The sequence below is a fragment of the Callospermophilus lateralis genome, chromosome 2, assembly GCF_048772815.1.
Source record: "Callospermophilus lateralis isolate mCalLat2 chromosome 2, mCalLat2.hap1, whole genome shotgun sequence".
NCBI classification, from domain to species: domain Eukaryota; kingdom Metazoa; phylum Chordata; class Mammalia; order Rodentia; family Sciuridae; genus Callospermophilus; species Callospermophilus lateralis.
The window spans coordinates 202090380-202109528 of record NC_135306.1 but is presented as its reverse complement, the minus strand read 5'-3'; the positions used below and the strand labels follow the sequence as shown (position 1 = coordinate 202109528).

Below are 19149 nucleotides of genomic sequence, written 5' to 3'. Positions count from 1 at the left end.
AAGGTGAGCAAACAAGGACTGGGCCTTAATTTGGGTTTTCTAGTCTCTTGATCTTGTCCCCTACAACAGGATACCAAGAGGCCCAGATCCACCCCACGTCCCAGTCCACAGAAGGGAAGCCTGTGCTGAGTGTCAGCTTTATGTTCTTTCCCATAAGAAGGCAGAGGGCCAAGTTAACCTCAAGGACTGTGAGGCCTAAGGGTCACTGACTATAATAGAAGGATCCAACAGCAATCATGTGGGCTTACTTATGAAGGAAGTACGGGATACACCCTTCTCTACCACCTCCCAGCTCACCATCTGAGTGAATATTTGAGACTGCAGTAGCAAACTAGCCTCACTGGCTTCCCTGCTATCCCATAGTCAGTCAATGGGCCTGTGAAAACCAGCCAGGCCACATGGCTCTACTCAAAACCCTTCACTCCCGTTTCATTTCCCTGATGCTGTGTGCACTGAAGAACTGCTCATATCCATAAGTATGGCCTTTGTCCTTACCCTGAGGTAATCTCTAAGTCCCTAGAAGGTCCTGATAAGAGTTTGTCTGGGGACTTTAGCAATGTGGTGAGAGCTTTAAAGCACACAAATCTCCTTAAGAAACAAAGACTAAGTATTAGCCCAAAGTCCTGGGAGGGGCTGGAGATTACAGATCAGCCACGCAGGCAGTATGTGATTAAGCTCCAAGGAAATACCAACAAAGGCTTCCTGCTTCCTTACTATACATTATGGCCAGGAGGCTTTGTCTCTGGGACTCCACTCACAGAGGACTGTGGTAAATCTCACAACTGGACCCTTCCCAGATTCTGCTGCATGCATTTCAGCCTCTGACTGGATGTGAATCCTTTTATTGTAAAATTGAGTCTGAGACATTCTAATGTGTTACACACCTGAAGGTCATCATGGGGACCCCCCAGCATGCAGCTGGTGTCTGAAGTGAGGGCAGTCTTTTTGAGACAGAGTCTCAGTAAGTTGCTGAGGCCTCAAACTTGTGATACTCCTGCCTCAGACTCCCAAGGCACCGCAGACCTTGTTTTTTACCCTTCTGCCTCACAAGCATATGTTCCTACTCCAGGGCACCAGAAAGCTCCTTCCCCAGATACCGCCAGATTAATCCCCTCCTTACAAAGTCTTTTACTCCAAGGTCACCTCTTTGGTGAGGCCTCCTCTAGACCCCTCCACAAACTCCCTCTTCTCATAAACATCTCTCCTACTTTAACTTCTTCTTCCTTGTACCATGACTATATCCACTATACATTTTATTCCTCTAATTTCTTCTCCATCTCCCCATGAGTTGGCCCCAGGGGCAGGAAGAGTTGGAGATTTACAGTGCTGGAGATCAAACCCAGGGCCTCATACACACTAGGGATTTTTGTGCGTTGTTCCCCATTGTAACCACAACTTTTTAACAGTTCCTGGCATGTCCTATGTTCAATATATTCTTGTTAAATAAATCATCTCAGGTACCCTTTAAAAGTACCATTAAGAAACCAGGTGGTCCCCACCCTCACATTCTCCCCGAAAGGCCAAGTCTACAAAAACAGGAAAACTGAGAACACTTAGCTGGAAACCTTTGCTGAGGGAGATATGAACCAGCAATACCCAAGATCTCTAGACTGAGTGGGGCATGGATATGGTGCCAGCAGTGACACATCCGTGTTGTTGACCTTGGAAAGCCCCATCTCTGGGCCCTGCACCCAGATAAAATAATAAAAGCTGGGACAGACACATGGAATTCTAGCTGAGATCACTGTGGGAAAGACATTTCTGCTGTGACAGAGGAACAAAGGGAAGACAGGACCTCACCAGGCAGGGATGACTTTTATTTGAAGGCAGAAGACACCCTACTTGAGAGTTCATTTGTAATCTGCAAAAAAGTTTTTAAAAATAAAGAAAAAGAAAAAACAGAACCCAAAGGGGCTGGTGAGGGAACAAGGAGGGTACTGGGTCCTAGATAGGTGGGGTCAGGCCACATAGGGGAAGCGTAACAGCAGCCCCTCATGAGGATCCAGATTCAGGTTTTCCAGCTCCAGGGAGGCCCCTTCCTCACGGCCTGACTGAGTACTGAGTAGCAAATCAGCCTTGCCTGGCAGGCTGGGGATACTAGGCAGGTCGGAGGCCCCTAGCCTGGCTGTCAGGCCCATGTCTCCAAAGTTGAGCACCACCAGGAAACGCTCATTCTGGTCCCAGTGGCGGATGTAGGAGAAGAGGCCAGAACTGGAGGGGAGCGGATGGAAGTCCCCATGCAGCAGGGAGCGCTCTTTACCACGCTGGTCACTCAGGCGCCGGAACAGGGATAGGAGGGAGCCAGGGTCTTCATGCTGGCCCTGAGAATGATGAAAACACAGAAAGAGGGGATGAGGGGGTCTCCCAAGAGCAGACTTTGACAAGCTACCTGCCCATCCTCTGCTGGTCAGACCCCACCCATCAAAACTTCTTACCTTCACTGTCATGTTGATGCTTACAGACCCTGCATGGGATAGGCTGGATTCATTCCACAACATGACCGGGGCTTCCACGGGCTACAAAGCAGAGAGAACAGGGCTTAGAAGACCAACTCCCCTCTCACTCCTCTCCTTCCCACTCTCATCAATGCACAGCCCTCCCCACCAAAGTGTGGTTAACTTCTACTGGACAGACAAGGCTAACTCCGACCTCAAGGTCCTCACACAAACACTGTCCCCTCAGCCTAACGGACTTCTAGACAGTCACAGACCAACTCCCTCACTTCCCTCAAGTCTGCTCAATTATCTCACCAGGTTTTCTGTGACCCCTTTATATAAAATATGCCTCATTCCTATACCCTAGGCCCATTACCCTGCTCTCTTTTTCACAGCACTTATCAGCAGCTTATTTTATTTGCTTATTACCCAATTTCACCACCTCCAGTATTTCCATGTGCTATTGTTATCCCCAGTGTATAGCATGCAAGAATTATTCAATAAGATCTGTGGATTAAGTGAATGACGGTTCTACAAATATCAGTTCAGCACCAACTCTAACACAACACTCACCACCATGTATACCTCTGCTTACTGATCTGGTTCCCTCACTCAACCGTAGACTGCTAGAGGACTCAGAACCTAGTCTGAGAACTCACCATCCAATGAATGAATGATGGCTACACATTGAACACCTACCAAGTACCAGGCACTGACATTAAAAAGAGCCCTTGGAGTGCTGGGATTGTGGCTCAGTGGTAGAGTACCTGCCTAGCACATGGGAGCCACTGGGTTCAATACCCAGCACCACATAAGAATAAATAAAAAATAAATGTATTGTGTCCACCTACAAGTTAGAAAAAATATTAAAAAAAAAAAAAAAAAAGAGCCCTTGGAGCCTGGTGCAGTAGCACACGACTGTAATCCCAGTGGCTTGGAAGGCTGAGGCAGGAGAATTGCGAGTTCAAAGCCAGCCTCAGCAACAGTGAGGTACCCTTGGAGCCAGGTACAATGGTAGGCTAAGAGTTAGGCTAATTTGGGAGGCTAAGAGTTCAAAGCCAGCCCCAACAAGTTAGCAAGCCCCTAGGCAACTTGGTAAGACACCTTCTCAAAATGAAAAGGTCTGGAATGTAGTTCAGTGGCAAAGTACTCCCCAGGTTCAATCCCCAGTACCAAAGAAAAAAAGCCCTTGGGAGATGAGATATTGCTTAGAACACTTGCCTAGCAAGCACAAGATCCCAGGTTCAACTCCCCAGCAAAAATTAAAAATAAAACCATTCATTCATTCACTCATTAATAGACCCTTGGAGGAGCAAGGTGGTACACAGATATAGTCCCAGCTACTAAATAAGTTCATTTTTGGTGTTGTTTTGTTTTTGCAGTACTGACAATCAAACTCAGGACCTTGAGAACGCTGGCCAAGTGCTCTACCACTAAGCTACACTCCCAATCCCTACTAAGGAAACTGAGGCAGGAGGACTACTAAGCCTATGAGCAACATAACAAGAGCCCATCTCATTAAAGAAAAGAAAAAACTCATTTAATTCCAGCCACTCTAGAAGGAATGCAGTGTCACAGAAAAGATAACCAACATCCCTAAGGGTAAAATAATACCCAATGGGGGCTGGGAATATAGCTCAGTCAGTAGAGTGCTTGCCTTGAATACACAAGGCCCTGGGTTCAATCCCCAGCACCACCAAAATAATAATAATAATAATAATAATAATAATAATAATACCCAAGGATGGTATGTATCTGCCACTATCCACAAAAGCCACATGACATGATGAATGAATAAGACCTCTTCTACTATGCCAGGCAGAGAGCAAGGGGTACCTGTCCAGGAAGGGCCGCCGCCTGCAGGCCAATCTCATCCCCATAGCTGAAAACAGGAGTCCCTGGCAGAGTGAAGAGCAGCAGGTGGTAGAGTCGGAGGAGCTGAGTCGGCATGAAGGAAGTCAAAAGCCCTGCCTGAGACAACTGCAGGGACAGGTACACCAGTGAGCCCCAGAGCCTGCTTTGACCTCCACCTCCCAACCAACCTTTCCTCCCTCCCAAAGGACCTGTCCCCGTGCCCGCCAGTAAAGTACTCACACTCCAGCTACACCAGCGGTTGTCAGTGGCATTCAAATATTGGGTGATGAGGAATTTTACATGCTCCCCACTGGAACTGGGTGTTGACAGGTATGAGCTGGTTAACAGCAGGTCCTTAGCATTCTCAAGGAGGCTCAGGATCTGCTGCAGGTTGGAAGAGTCTGTCCCTGCAATCAAGAGCCTGCAAGGGATGGGGGAGGCGGGGTCAAGGTTGGTACAGAACAGAGGAGTAAAGAGAGTTCTCTGAATTAGGAACCCCTTCTTGAGGCCTCATACTCCACTGAGTCAGGAAGGGGTTGGCACCCACCTATCTTCACTGAAGCTCTTGGTGATGTTTTGCCACTCAGCCAATAAGGATACATCCTAGAAAGAAAACACAGAATCAACGAAAAAGGAACATTACCTGACCGTGGTTGGGACCCTCTGTTCTCACCCCAACTTTGCTCCTGACATGGAAAGTGCACTCACTGTCAGATTTTCCACATTCTGAACTTGGAATCCATCCACATCAGCCTCCAGCCAAAACCTCAGAGCTGCCTAAGGGGGCAAATGAACATAGGAAAAATTATACAGCAAAGCTCTGAAAATCCCAGCCCATGCCAACTCTCATCCACAATGGACTTCTCTACAGCCTCAGTCAGTAGTTGGCCTTGCCTGGGTCTCTCTCCCAACTCTATTGCAAAGGGTCTTTCTTGGTCCTCTCCCTCTTGTGTCCCACTCCCCAACCCCATACTGGGGATTGAACCCAAGGGTGCTTTACCGCTGAGCCACATCCCCAGCCCCTTTTATTTCTGAGATAGGATCTTACTAAGTTGCTTAGGGTTTCACTAACTTTCGCTGGCCTGAAAATTGCAATCCTCCCGAGTCACTGGAATTATAGGTATACCACACTATGCCCAGAGGTCCCTTCTATCTCTAACATCCCATTGATTGTCTTACTTTTACAGCATTTTGCCTTTTTTTTTTTTTCTTTTTTAGGATTTTATGTCTCCATTCCTGCCTCTGGCAAATACACAGCTTCACCTTTAATAGCTATGGAAAAGATTGAAAATCTATCCATAAACATAGCTCCTTTTAATATTTAACATGTGAAATACTAGTATCCTCTATTTTGGGGATGAAGAAACAGGCTAAGAGAAAGAAGACATGTCAAAGATCATAATCAGGAAGCAGCAGAGACAGGACCTAAAATGCCTGTGAAGACCCCAAGGCAAATATACTTACTCCTCTCCCAGGTTCCTGGGGCCTGAAGGGGTGTGAGTACAAAAACTGGTCAGAGCAAGACCAAGAATGAACGATCAGAATTCAAAGCACAGCCCCAGGGCAGTTGAGATGATTTGAAAAGAGGCCAGCTCTGCAGAACAGGCCCCAGCCTGAAGCTCTGGTATTCATCTGGCACAGGGTAGAACTCCACCCCCACCTCTTTTCTTCCCTTTCTCTATTTAATGTGCTCTCCACTCTGGTCTCCATTTTAATCTGATATTACCCCTGGTACCCTACCATCTGAAAACAATCTATTACCAGTAACTTTTTTTTTTTTTTGTACCAGGGATTAAACTCAGGGGCACTCAACCACTGAGCCACATCCCTAGCCCTATTTTGTATCTTATTTAGAGACAGAGTTTCACTGAGTTGCTTAGCGCTTTGCCATTGTTGAGGCTGGCTTTGAACTCACAATTCTGCAATCTCAGCTTCCAAAGCCACTGGGAATACAGGTGTGTGCCATTTCGCCCAGCTATTACCAGTAACTTCTAAAGGGTCTCCCAGCAATTGACAAGGGCCAAACTAGATGGTCCCAGGGGTCCTACCTACCCAAATGCAGAGAGTCCAGAGTTCTTCAAAATCACAGCTACCAGAATCTGCCTCTACTTTTATTCTGCCCATTCTGAGCCTGTGTCCCAGAACCCAAGCATTAGGAGCTGAGGTGATACTGAAAGCCCTACACCCAGCATGCTGGGTACTGAGTTTGATCCACTACCTTGAGAAAAGATAAATTAGAAGACTTCTCAGGACTTCAAATCTTAGACACCTCTACTCCTCAGCCTCCTCATTTACAGATTAGGGAGAATATGTATTTTGTATAGTTATACAGGGAATTAGAAAACATCTACAAAATACTTGCACAGTCCCAGACTCTTAGGAAGACCCCATGCTTACAATTTCAGACTGGGATCCACTCCAAACACATCAAACAAGAACTGGAAACCAGTCAGGACAGGATTCCCACAGAGAAAAGAAAGGACTTCCTATTCCAAAAGGATGAAAAATCAAACTTCCAGAATGACATCTGAGAAATTCCCTTCCTGGCACTGTCCCATCCCCAAAGTCAAGGAAACAAGAAAAATCAGTGATCAGAAAAGAAACAGGGGGAGGGGGAAGCAAAACAGGTGTACTATTGGCATATCCTTCTGCCTACAGGTCAGAACAAGGAGACATGTACAGGGCTTACTGTGAAAGGACTAACACGGCCATAGCCCCTGCCTCCCACCAACCATAGCTCCAACACACTCACTTTCATCTTGGTGGTTACAATGTCAACCTGAGTGGGGAGGAACCACGGGTTCTGGCCCCGGTAGTTGGGAGTTAGGTCCAGAATGACTCGAATGCCTGGAATAATGAAGGAAGACACAGCTATTTAGAGTAAGGGGACACAAGGAAGTGTTTCCTATATATTACTTGGTACAAAGGTTGGATCTGAACCCTGCCAATGCTCTAAAGCAAGTTTGTACTTTCTTTGACTTTCCACCCAAAAAGAGAAAAAAAAATTTTTTTTTTTTGATAGTAGGCATTGCACCCAGAGACACTTTACCACTGGGCTACATCTCAAGTCCTTTTTATTTTTTAATCTTGAGACAGAGTCTCACTAAGTTGTTAAGGCTGGCCTCAACCTTGCAATCCTCCTCTCATCCTCCTGAGTCATAAACATATTTCTACAATAAATTTTAAGAGAATATTTGCTACCCCGCCAAAGGATCCACAGTTTTACAAGTTTAAAAACTACTGATGAGCAGGTTATGGAGGTTCTGATTTAGTAAAATTTTGCCTTTTGCAAATAAGAGCACTAAAGCCCAGAAGTTAAATGACCTGCTGATGATTGCCCAGCCATGTAGAAAGATCTTGGGCCACTTGATAAATCCATTTTAGGCTGAACACTGATAGACCTCCCCTGTGCCTGGCCTAGAAAAACTCAGGAGAGCCAAACAAAAACCCTATCCTGCTTTCCTTGTGTCCAGGAAGGTAAGCCCTTGGGAAACCCAGGGCACCCACTCTTTTTCTTGGCCAACTGAAGGAAACTGTCAAAATCTTCCTTGGAGCCGAGTGTGGGGTCTATCTGTTGCAAGTCGGTCCCAGCGACATCATCCTCCTGATTCTTGTGAATTGGGCCCAGCACAAGGCCCTTTACCTTCAGAGAGCTCAAGTAATCAAGATGCTGCTTCAGACCTGAAACGGGAGTGGGGAGAAGGGAAGCTGGGTTAAGGAGTGAGCCCCTGTCCTCCCGGTTCTCTCCTCCCAGGCCTCAGGCTGTATGGGGCTGGGGCATAGGAGGGAGCGGACCACGAGGCACTGAGGAGCTGACGTAAGGAACCTTGCACATTGCTTCAGAAACCGGTTGCGACTGGCTCAGCCACCTCGTGGTGTGTGAAAGAGCGCGGAATGCTGAGTCAGCCGCCCTTGAGTAGAGTAGAGGCGGGTTGTTTTCTTCAAAGAAAAGAGGGAGCAGTCCTAAATGGGGGGCAGGGAGGGGGGGTGCCAGGGGCGGACAGGGTGGAGAACTGTCTTGAGTCCGTCCAGGGAAGGACAAGAGGAAGGGAGTCCAATGCAGGGGGCCATTTGAAACCAGAGGTGCAACCGGATGGGGACTGGGGGGGTGTTTTGCACCGGAACTCACCTGCAAGGTTGCCCGCGTTGCTGCCCTGGAAGGCCTTAAGGTCACCGATGCGGTAGAGAGCGCCTTTGTGCCACCATCTCTGGACAGGCAGCTCACGACAGCGCGGCGCCTGGACGATGATGATCACGGCGCCCGCCAGCATGCCGAGCCAGCCGAGCCAGAAGAGCAGTAGCAGCGCCCAGCGGGTGCGAACCCAGCCAGGGCTGCCAGCCACTTTCAACAGCTCCTCCTTGGAAAGGCCCGTGAACTTGGCTGCGGCCTCTGCCTCTGCGTCGTCTTCGGCCACCTTGATCTTCACCAGACCATTCTTCTCCCCACCGCCTGCCACGGCCACAGCTGCCCCCGACGCCGCGTTCATGGGTTGCTTCTCGGGTTCTAGCTCATTCAGCTCCACCTCCTTCAAGTCCACCTCGGTATCGTGGCTCATGGTGCCTGCGGAACGGGGACACAAGGCAGCCTGCGGTCAGGTTCACCCAGACAGGGGCCTGTGTGGCTCAGCGTAGCTTCCTCTCGGGCCTCTGGAAAGCTGAGGGCGCGGCGTCTGGGAAGTGGCATGGCAGCCCCGCCCCGGCTCGCCCCGGCCCGCCCCTTAAAGCGCAACCCCAGAGACTGCTCTTTCTGGGACGTCCCGAGTGAGCTGTGCAAGGCAATCCTGCTAGAACATGCCTCTGACTGCTACAAGGTCCAGTAGCGCAGCTTGAACCTGTCTACCCCTAAAATTCCTTTAAACCAGACCCTCGGAAAACACTGCATGGATCCACCTTTATGAGAATGGCCTGCCCGAGGTCCCTATTTGCCTGCTCCGGTGGGCTGGTAGTTTCCCTGGATGGTACCATCTGTTTACCCCTACAGGCCAATTTTACATGTCCACTTGCACTCAGAGCCTGCCAGACTCAACTTCTGCTTTTGTCCCACCCAGCCTTGCCTCTCAAGCTTCCAGACCTAGCTCTAGACGGTCAGGGTTTATTCTCCTGAAGACTCATCTTGACTTTATTTCAATTAATTCTTCATAGAGCAACTATTCACTGAGCACCTACTAGTCCTCTGCTTCATTAACTTTACTGACTTACCTAACCCATTTTTCTCCATGACTTGAGATGAATCTGAGTTGGGGATGCAACTCAGTGATAGAAGGCTTGCCTAATATGCATAAGGTCCTGGGTTCAATCCTCAGCACCAAAGGGGGTAAAAATCTATTTGAGAAAGAAAGTTGAAATGAACAGCCCTCTTCTTACCCTAACCCACCCCAGTTATTGGGCAGCAGGAATCAAACATCCAGAAGAGACCAATGAACTATACAAAATGTTACAGAGTTGGGTCTTAGGCATTGAGGCATCCACCCCTTTCCCAGAACAGACCAGAAGATGCCATGAACAGGCTCTTCTCCACCTTGCAGGGTCTCCCAGACTCCCCAAGTGTGTCTGGTTTTCCCTGTTACCTAACATTTCATTACCCTAGGCCTAAGAGGCAGCATATTCTTCAGGATGGAACCTAGGGCCTTGCACACACACTAGGCAAGTGCTCTACCACTGAGCTACATCCCTAGCCCTTGTCTAAATTTTTATTTTAAAGCTGGGCATGTTGGCACACAAATGTAATCCCAGCAATCTGGGAAGCTGAGACAGGAGAACCCCATATTCATGGCCAGCCTCAGCAATTCAGTGAGGCCCTAAGCAACTTGGTGAGACTCTGTCTCAAAATGTGGTAAAGTGCCCCTAACTTCAATCTCTAATACAAAACAAAAACACAACAAAAAATAAATAAATTTTATTTTACTTTAACACAATATCTCACTAAATTCCCCAGGCTAGCCTTGAACTTGCAATCTTCCTGTAGCTGGGATTACAGGCCTGCACCACCATACCCAGTTTCTGCAAGGGTCTTTTTTTTTTTTTTTTTTTGTAGTGGGGATTGAACCCAGGGTGCTTTGCCACTGAGCCATCCCTATCCCTTTTTATTTTTTTATTTAGAGACAAGGTCTCACTAAGTTGCTTAGGGCCTTCCTAAATTGCTGAGGCTGGCCTTGAATTTACAATCCTCCTGCCTCAGCCTCCCAAGTCAAGTGGAGTTACTAGAATTACAGGCATACGCCACTGGGCCCAGCTCTTCAGGAGCTTTTGAAGACCTGAATTCCCTCCACAGAGATCCTTGGATAGAGAAAGTGTCAGTGGGGCAGAGACAAGATTCAAAGCAGGGACAACTACACATCAACACCAGGAGGTGCCAACACTCTCAGGAACTACTTGTTCTTGACCTGAACCAGCTGGGTTATTTTGAGAGAAGAGCTGAAACAAATAGGTTCTTTCTTCCTTTCTTACCTAGGCTGGAAGCCAGGATTTGAAATAAAGCAGAAGCCAAGATTTGAAGTAGAGCAGAGAAAAAGAGGTGTGGAAAGGCTTGTCCTTAGCCATTGCCCCTCTGTATCCCAAAGGATATTTTCCTATCCCCACCAAGAAAAGCTGAAATCAGCAACTAGGGGAAGGCAGGCAAATGGGTTAGAGGTTGGGATTCATAGCAGGGCTCAAAGATGATAAAAGGCCCAAGGTACCCTGGGCATGCTAGATAAGAAGTACCATCCAATAGTTCCAAGCAAGAAAGCTCAAGGTTGAGAGGACTGTGAGGTCAGAAGCTCTTGTTGAGATGGTTCACCATAATACCCCCTAGATACAGTACCTTACAGCCCCCAGTGGCTCCAGATGGCTGAAGCCAATTCCTTCTCCATGCCTTAAAGAAGCCAACAATTTACCCCAGTCTTCTCACCCACCACACCTTCCACAGGCACTCCCCTACAGCCACATCAGCTTTCAAACATCTGCCAGTCTCGCAACACACCAGACTTTTTCAGGCCTCTGCATCTTGTACATGCCAGTCTCTCTGCTGTTTGGTCCTTCCTGTTCTGCAGCTCAAAAGCTCCTATAACACTAGTATGGCAATATGTAAATTAATGGATGTGTAACTGATGTGAGTCTGCAATCTGTATACGGGGTAAAAATGGGAGTTCATAATCCACTTGAATCAAAGTGTGAAATATGATATATCGAGAACTATGTAATGTTTTGAACAACCAACAATAAAAATTAAAAAAAAAAAAAAAAAGTTCCTATATATTCAAGGCCTGGCTCAACTGACAGCTTTTCTCAACTCTACAGACAAAATTCCTTTCCCACCATGGTGCATCTACCTCTGCTACACTTCATGCCCCATTTGTTTATTATATTTCCTTTCTGAATGTCTGTTTGCCCTGGAAGGCAAATGGCAAGGGCCTTGTGGTATTTGTCAAAGAACTAGTCTACTCAGAAATAGCATATAGTAGACTCTTCCTAAATGTTTGGTAAATGAGTGGATGAACTATATTAATTAAACTCATATATTTCCCTTCTTAAACAACTGAACCAAAGTAGCATGTGAAGGTAAAGGATAGAAATAAAAAGCAATTTAAACAACACTGTATTGTTCCAAGATGAAACTTGTTTATGTTATGAGACTTGTTAACTGTTCAACCAAAATAAAACCAGGAGAGGGAGGTCAGAAAAACAAGAGGAAGAGGTTCAAGCCCAGCACAGTAGCACACGCCTCCAGTGTCTCTGGAGTCTGAGTTTGAGGACAGCCTCAGCAACTGAGCAAAACCCTGCTCAAAATAAAAACACAAAGGACTAGGGATGTAGCTCAATGGAAAACACCCCTGGGTTCCATTCCAATACCACAAATAATGATAACAACAACAACAATATTAATAGAATTTAATATTTACTGTAAGAATACAAAATAAATAATTTGTCAATAAGAATTTAGCCTTCCAGCCAGGGACCAGCTTACCTGCCTATAATCCTAGCAACACTGGAAGCTGGAGGCAAGTTCAGGGTCAGCCTCCCCAATTTAGCAAGACCCTGTCTCAAAATAAAACATAAAAAGGGCTGGAGATACATCTCATTGGTAGAGTGATGCTGTATCCAAAATAGAACTAACATGAATTTACTAATAGGAGGATATAAAACTTGCTTGGTGGGATCAGATAAAGGGGAATGAAGGGAAGGGAGGTAGGATAGGAATAAGAAAGATAGTAGAATGAACTTTCCTATTTCATACATGTAAAAACTGTGATAGAACAGAATGGAATCTTCAGAGTTTAAGAGCTGGCAGGCTGTGGCTTTGCACGCGACATACTACTGTGTGTCTGCTAACTGTCATTTAACCATAGAGACTTACTGTGGCTAACAGGTACCTGTAAAAGATAATCACAGTAGCAGAAGCAGGAAACAAAGCAACAGGGACAGAACAATCCCCTTTAGGCTCAGCACAGTAAGTCCCTAAGCTGTATGCTCTAAGAGTCCCTAGGTTGTTGACAAGCTTGTAACCATATAAGAAATGTAGAATACCCCCTCCCATAGAATTGCACCAACTCCCTTGCCTTTATGTACCCAAAACTTGCTTATGTATAAAAGTAAAATCCTTGCTGTGCTCAGAGATCAGACTTTGGAAATTATTCCTCGGGCCCTGCCTGGCACTACTAATAAAGTGTTGTTCCACATCTCAGGTGTCCTGATCCTCATTTCCCACTACAACACCACCAGTGAAATTCCACATCATGTACAACCATGAGAATGGGATCCTAATTAGAATAAGTTATATTCCATGTACATATGTCAAAATATGCTCTACTGTCATATATATCTAAAAAGAATAAGAAAAAATTTAAAAATAAAAATTAAATAAAAACTTGCTTACTAAAGATTACCAAGATAATTAGAAAGCAAAATATCCGGATCAATAATGACTAGAAGTCAGGGTTGGTGATGTACACCTGTAATACCAGTGACTTGAGAGGCTGAGGCAGGAGCATTGTAAGTTTGAGGCCAGCCTCGGTAACTTAGTGAGCCTGTGTCTCAAAATAAAAATAAAAAGGGTTAGGGATGTGGCTCAATGGTAAAGTGCCCCTTGGTTCAATCCCCAATACAAAAAAAAAAAAAAAAGGAGAGAAGAAAGGAAATAATAATTAGGAAGCAAAACAGAGGTATAGACATAGAAAACTAGATATTCCCTAGGCAAGATAAACCTGCTATTTAACACCAGGATACTTTTTTTTTTTTTTTTTTGGTACTGAGGATGGACCCAGGGACGCTCTACCATGAGCTACATCCCCAGTTCCCCCCCACCTTTTTTTCTTGAGATGGGTCTCACTAAGTTGCTAAGGCTGGCCTCAAACTTGCAATCCTCCTGTCTTGGCCTCCCAAGTTGCCATGAGTACAGGTGTGCGCCACCACACCCAGCCAGGATATTTTTCCTAAAGAACTCAAAAGTAGAGACTAAATTTTATTAAAAACTGCTATACTAGTTGTATAAAATAAATCTGAGGGCTGGGGATGTGGCTCAAGCAGTAGTGCGCTCGCCTGGCATGCGTGGGGCGCTGGGTTAGATCCTCAACACCATGTAAAAATAAAATAAAGATATTGTGTCCACCTAAAACTAAAATAAAAATAAACCTGAATAAGACACTTCATTAATACACAGTTTTCTCACTGTAAAATGAGAATGGGCATAATAATATCAGCAGTGTCTATCATGAAAAAGAACTTAATAAATATCAATGTTTTAATATTCAAATTCCTCATTGTGGCTTAGATATGAGATGTCCCCTAAAAGCTCATGTGTGAGGGGGATGGGGTTGTGGCTCAGTGGTAGAATGCTCGCCTAACAGGTGTCAGGCACTGAGTTCAATCCTCAACACCACATAAAAAGATCAATAAACAAAATAAAGGTATTGTATCCATCTACAATTTTTTAAAAAGCTCATGTATGAGGCAATGCAAAATGTTCAGAGATGAAATGATTAGATTATGAGAGCTATAACCTGATCAGTGGATTAATCCACTGTTATGGAGAAACTGGGTGGTAACAGTAGGCAGGCAGGACGTGGCTGGAAGAGAAAAATCATTGGGGCATGCCTTTAGGGTTCATATTTTGTCCCTGGTAAGCAGAGACTTATCTCTGCTTCTTAGTTACCACATCCTGAATGCTTTCCTTCACCACACCCTTCCAATGTGATGATCTGCCTCACCTTGAGCCCAGAGCTATGGAGTCAGCCAAACTCCTGAAACCTTGAGCCAAAATAAACTTTTTCACTTTTTAAGTTGTTCTTGTCAAGTCTTTTACTCAAAGAGAAGAAAAACTCACTAAAACTCTCCAAATTTTTTACCTCATTATTTTTTTCAAATGAGAAAAAACACAAGAATGGGATCCTAAATAGAATAAGTATTTCTCAAGTGAGAAAAAAAAAGTACATTTATATATACACATGGCCACTATATTCTGCTCATACAACATCCTCTTTATTTAAAGAAAAAAAAGTTCAAATTCAACTATCTCATGGAAAATGAAACTTGCATTATTTCCACCAAACTTCAATGTCTCCTTGACAAATATAAGTAAAATTTCCCATCTTATTTAAAAATTTTTAAGCATGAAAAACAATAATAACAAAAAATTCCTAAGCACAAGTAGTAATTTCACTTACAAGTCAATAAGCAGTTCTCTGGTCCCTCTGTCTGGAACACTTTACCCATTCAGCTCTCTCCTCCATCTCCTTTAGAGTTCTGCCCACAAATGTCACCCCACCAGAAAGACCCTGAGTGAAATAATTCCGCCCATTCCTCAATGCTCCCTCTCATCTTCCCTGCCAGTACCAGATTAGTACCACTGCACTGATTTCCCCTGGACATTTTATTTATTTCTCTTTGTTTATCCATTGTAAGCTCCAAGTGAGCACAAGACAGTTTGCTTTGTTCCCGTTGTATTCCTATGCCTAGTAAGTGTTCAACAAATTAATATTGGTACAATAATGGTTGAATGAAAGGCACCTGTGCTCTCAAAGTGCTAAGAACATTGGTTTTGGGGGGCTCTGTTTCTTTTGTTCTTATCCCCTTCAATCCTTCTATAGCTTCCAAAAGAGCATCCACTTTTTGGAAATGCCCCCTTTCCAATGGATTCCATGTCTTATACAGAGGGTGCACACTCATAATGATGAGCCATCTGTGAGCCAAAGGCACATTTTCTTTTTTTTTTGTTTAATAAATAAATCATAAGTTTATTAATTTTTTTCTCTATCCACAGGTTCTTTCTTTTTTTTTTTAAATTGGTTGTTCAAAACATTACAAAGCTCATGACATATCATCTTTCATACATTTGATTCAAGTGGGTTATGAACTCCCATTTTTACCCCAAATACAAGTTGCAGAATCACATAGGTTACACATCCACATTTTTACATAATGCCATATTAGTGACTGTTGTATTCTGCTACCTTTCCTATCCCCTACTATCCCCCCTCCCCTCCCCTCCCATCTTCCCTCTCTACCCCATCTGCTGTTATTCAATTCTCTCCCTTGTTTGTTTTTTTTTTCCCTTTCCCCTCACAAACGCTTATATGTAATTTTGTGTAACAATGAGGGTCTCCTTCCATTTCCATACAATTTCCCTTCTCTCTCTCTTTCCCTCCCACCACTCCTCTTTGTTTAATGTTAGTCCCAAAGGCACATTTTCATTAGCTCACAGGATGTGCTTAAAATTTTAAAGGTAGGGCTGGGGACAGAGCTCAGTTGGTAGAGTGCTTGACTAGCATGTGCAAGGCCCTGGGTTTAAACCCCAGAACTAGAAATAAAAAATTAAAAATTAAAAAATCAAGTCAGATTTCAACTTAGATGTTAACACTTTTTTTCTTTTTTCTTTTTTTAAGATGTCAACATTTTCAAATAAGTAAATTAATACAGAACTCTGGATTCTCTTCTCTTGAAAACTCTAACCATACAATCACACAGGAAAAATATTCCAGCAAGGCAACAGTCAGCTGGAGCTGAATCAAAGCTACCCAGTTTCTATCACTTATTTGCAAAACTTGCCTGATTTTTGTAGGTACACAAGTTGGAGACCCCTGACTTAAATCCCCTACCCTATATTTCCACTGCCAATTCACTTATTGGTGTAGAATCCAGTTACCTCTTGCTTAAACTACTGTGACAATCAAATTAATGTCTTTCTCTCCCTCTTATTTCCTAATTTTTCCTCAACCCCTGCTCAACTTTTACTAGCTTCTTTCTCACTATCTACAATCCCAATGATTTAGATATTCTTTTTTTCTCTTTTTGGTACTGAGGTTCAAACCCAGGGGTGCTCTACCAATGAGCCCCCTTTTTATTTTTTATTCTGAAACATGGTCTAACTAAGTTACTTAGGGCCTCCCTAAATTGCTGAGGCTGGCTTCAAACTGTGATCCTCCTTCCTCAGTCTCCAGTTGCTGGGATTACAAGCATGAGCCATCATGCCTGGCTCCCCTGCCAGCCTTTCCTTGGAAATCTTTCCCAGTTTTATATTCTATCATTCCCCTTTAACCTAACTTTCATGAATTTTATTGATATACTTTTTTGCTGGCACCAAATCTGTGCTCAAATTGTTTTAACTAGGAATTCCCTCCCTCCAGTCTGTTTATCTATCCTTCCAGTTGTAACATTTTGTTACAACTTTTCAATCTGTATTTAGGGTCTTTATATGCACATCTTAATGCCCTCCCAACCAGACCAAAATCTCTTAAAGCAGAGTGTCTTTTTCTCTTCCCCAATATGATGTATCATGCACAAAATAAGAATTTATTAGTTATTGAATAAATTGATTCACACCAGTCTATAACTTAACTCAAATTGGAATTCTTTCAGGGGCTGGGATTGTGGCTCGGCAGTAGAACGCTTGCCTAGCATGGGAGGGACCCGGGTTCGATCCTCAGTACCACATAAAAATAAAGGCATTGTGTTGTGTCCACCTACACCTAAAAAATAAATATTAAAAAAAAATGGAATTCTTTCAGTATTTGTGTACAGTGTCCTTCATTATGTTACTCTGAGACATGTATGAAAATATCATTGGTCCCAAGGCGTGAAAATTGGTTTGTAGCAGGTGGCAAATCTCAGATATTGAAAAGGTTTCTGGCACTCTAAATGTCCAAGTAGATATGCAGATAGACTGTATTATCTTTGGCACTAAAATTTCATAAAGAGATTAGGAGGAAAAAAAATGTTTGGGGCTGGGGTTGTGGCTTAGAGTGTTTGCCTCACATGTGTGAGGCACTGGGTTCCATTCTCAGCACCGCATATAAATAAATAAATAAAGTCTGCCAACAACTAAAAATATATCCTTTTTTTTTAAAGTGCTTTTTAGGGCTAGGGATGTGGCTCAAGCGGTAGCACGCTCGCCTGGCACGCTTGCGTCCTGGGTTCGAACCTCAGCACCACATACAAAGATGTTGTGTCTGCCGAAAACTAAAAAATAAATATTAAAAAAAAAAAAATTCTCTCTCTTAAAAAAAAAAAAAAAAAAAGACATTGTGTTGTGTCCATCTACACCTAAAAAACAATTTTTTTAAAAGTGCTTTTTAGGTTAGGCAGGGTGACAAAAAAGATTAAGAAACAGCGCCCAAGGATTATTCCACTTGTTTCCTATGTCACTGCCTGATCTCCAACTTTCTTCAGATGTCAGAAGCAGACTCTGAAATCATACTGACTGTAGTTTTAACATGGCTTTGATATTACTTAGCAAAGTAACACTAGAGTTACTTAACCTCTCTAGGCCTCAGGCTCCTCATCTATAACATTACCTTCACAGCTTCCTCCCAAGGTAGCAGTATTAAGTGAAGTCATGCAGAAGAGTACCTAGTAAGCTTAACGCACGCTCATACATGGGTGTCTATGAATGCCGGTTGATCTCAATAACAATACCCTTTAGTTGATTGCAACCCAGAAAATCAGGAGGAAATTGTAAGCAGTTCCTCGGGCCCTTTATACCTAAGGTCATTCATCTATAAAACAGGAATTATAGAGGATTAAATTAATCAACTCATACTTCATGCTTAAAATCGTGCTCCAGGGTCGGGTGCAAAGGCGCACTCCTGTGATCCCAAAGGCTGGGGAAGCTGAGGCGGGGGGATCCAGAGTTCGAAGCCAGCCCCAGCAATTTAGTGAGGCCCTAAGCAACTCAGCAAGACCTTGTCTCTAACTAAAATACAAAACAGGGTTGGGGATGTGGCTCAGTGGTTGAGTCACCCTGAATTCAATCCCCGGTGCCTCAAAAGAATCTGCTTCAGGCTAGGTTGTGTACCTCGATGGTAGATCCCTTTGCCTAACATGCATAATACTCAGAGTTCGATCCTGGGCACCGATGAGAAAGGAAAAAAAAAACAGTGCTTCCTGAACGTCCCCGGATGTCAGTCTTATTATTACAGGCCAGACTCCTAGCAAAATGGGATCAAACAGAAGGGTGGCCAGTCAGGACAAATCAGACCCTGTCTTCAGAATTAAGTGGAGTACTTACACCCTGACTTACTTTCCCCATATGGTACTTCCACTAGAGGTCAGCACGGGGCCCAGTACCTGAGTCGCCCCCCGCGTTGTAACCCTGGACATCAGCCCCTGAATGGGCGCTGGGAGGCTGGCGCGGAATGGAGAGGTCGCCGGTCGAGGGCTCATGAGGTTCAGAATCCATGGAGGCGGGTCTGCACACAGGTGTAACGTGTGGGGATGTAAGAGGGAAATCAGGGCAGGGTGCAGGAGTAGGCCTAGCGGTGACCGGAACAATTAGCCCAGGATCCGCCTCAAGCAGGGATCTTCAGAATTGCGGCCACATCCGCCGTAAAGCCAGAGCCGCCAAGCCGCAAACCGTTCGGCGCGCCTGCGCACTCCCATGGAGCGCATG

General features: G+C 44.6%; 1 protein-coding gene across 1 annotated transcript; it reads right to left on the bottom strand.

Moving 5' to 3' along the window:
• Positions 1–1796: 1796 nt before the first annotated feature.
• On the bottom strand, positions 1797–19126 carry Slc3a2 (solute carrier family 3 member 2). Its single transcript, XM_076847387.2, has 10 exons — positions 18828–19126; positions 8419–8850; positions 7797–7970; positions 7042–7136; positions 4998–5066; positions 4837–4892; positions 4530–4710; positions 4272–4415; positions 2436–2516; positions 1797–2321 (listed from the first exon to the last, which is right to left on the bottom strand). Exons 1-10 carry the CDS (start codon positions 18937–18939, stop codon positions 1959–1961), a joined length of 1707 nt encoding a protein of 568 aa, XP_076703502.2. The 5' UTR covers positions 18940–19126; the 3' UTR covers positions 1797–1958.
• Between the last annotated feature and the right edge of the window lie 23 nt (positions 19127–19149).

Coding starts and splice junctions, on each gene's coding strand:
- Slc3a2 (XM_076847387.2), bottom strand. CDS start 18,939: ATGGATTCTGAACCTCATGAGCCCTCGACCGGCGACCTCTCCATTCCG. Junction 5,067..7,041: donor TTGTAACCACCAAGATGAAA/GTGAGTGTGTTG, acceptor TTGCCCCCTTAG/GCAGCTCTGAGGTTTTGGCT. Junction 4,893..4,997: donor AGAATGTGGAAAATCTGACA/GTGAGTGCACTT, acceptor TTTTCTTTCTAG/GATGTATCCTTATTGGCTGA.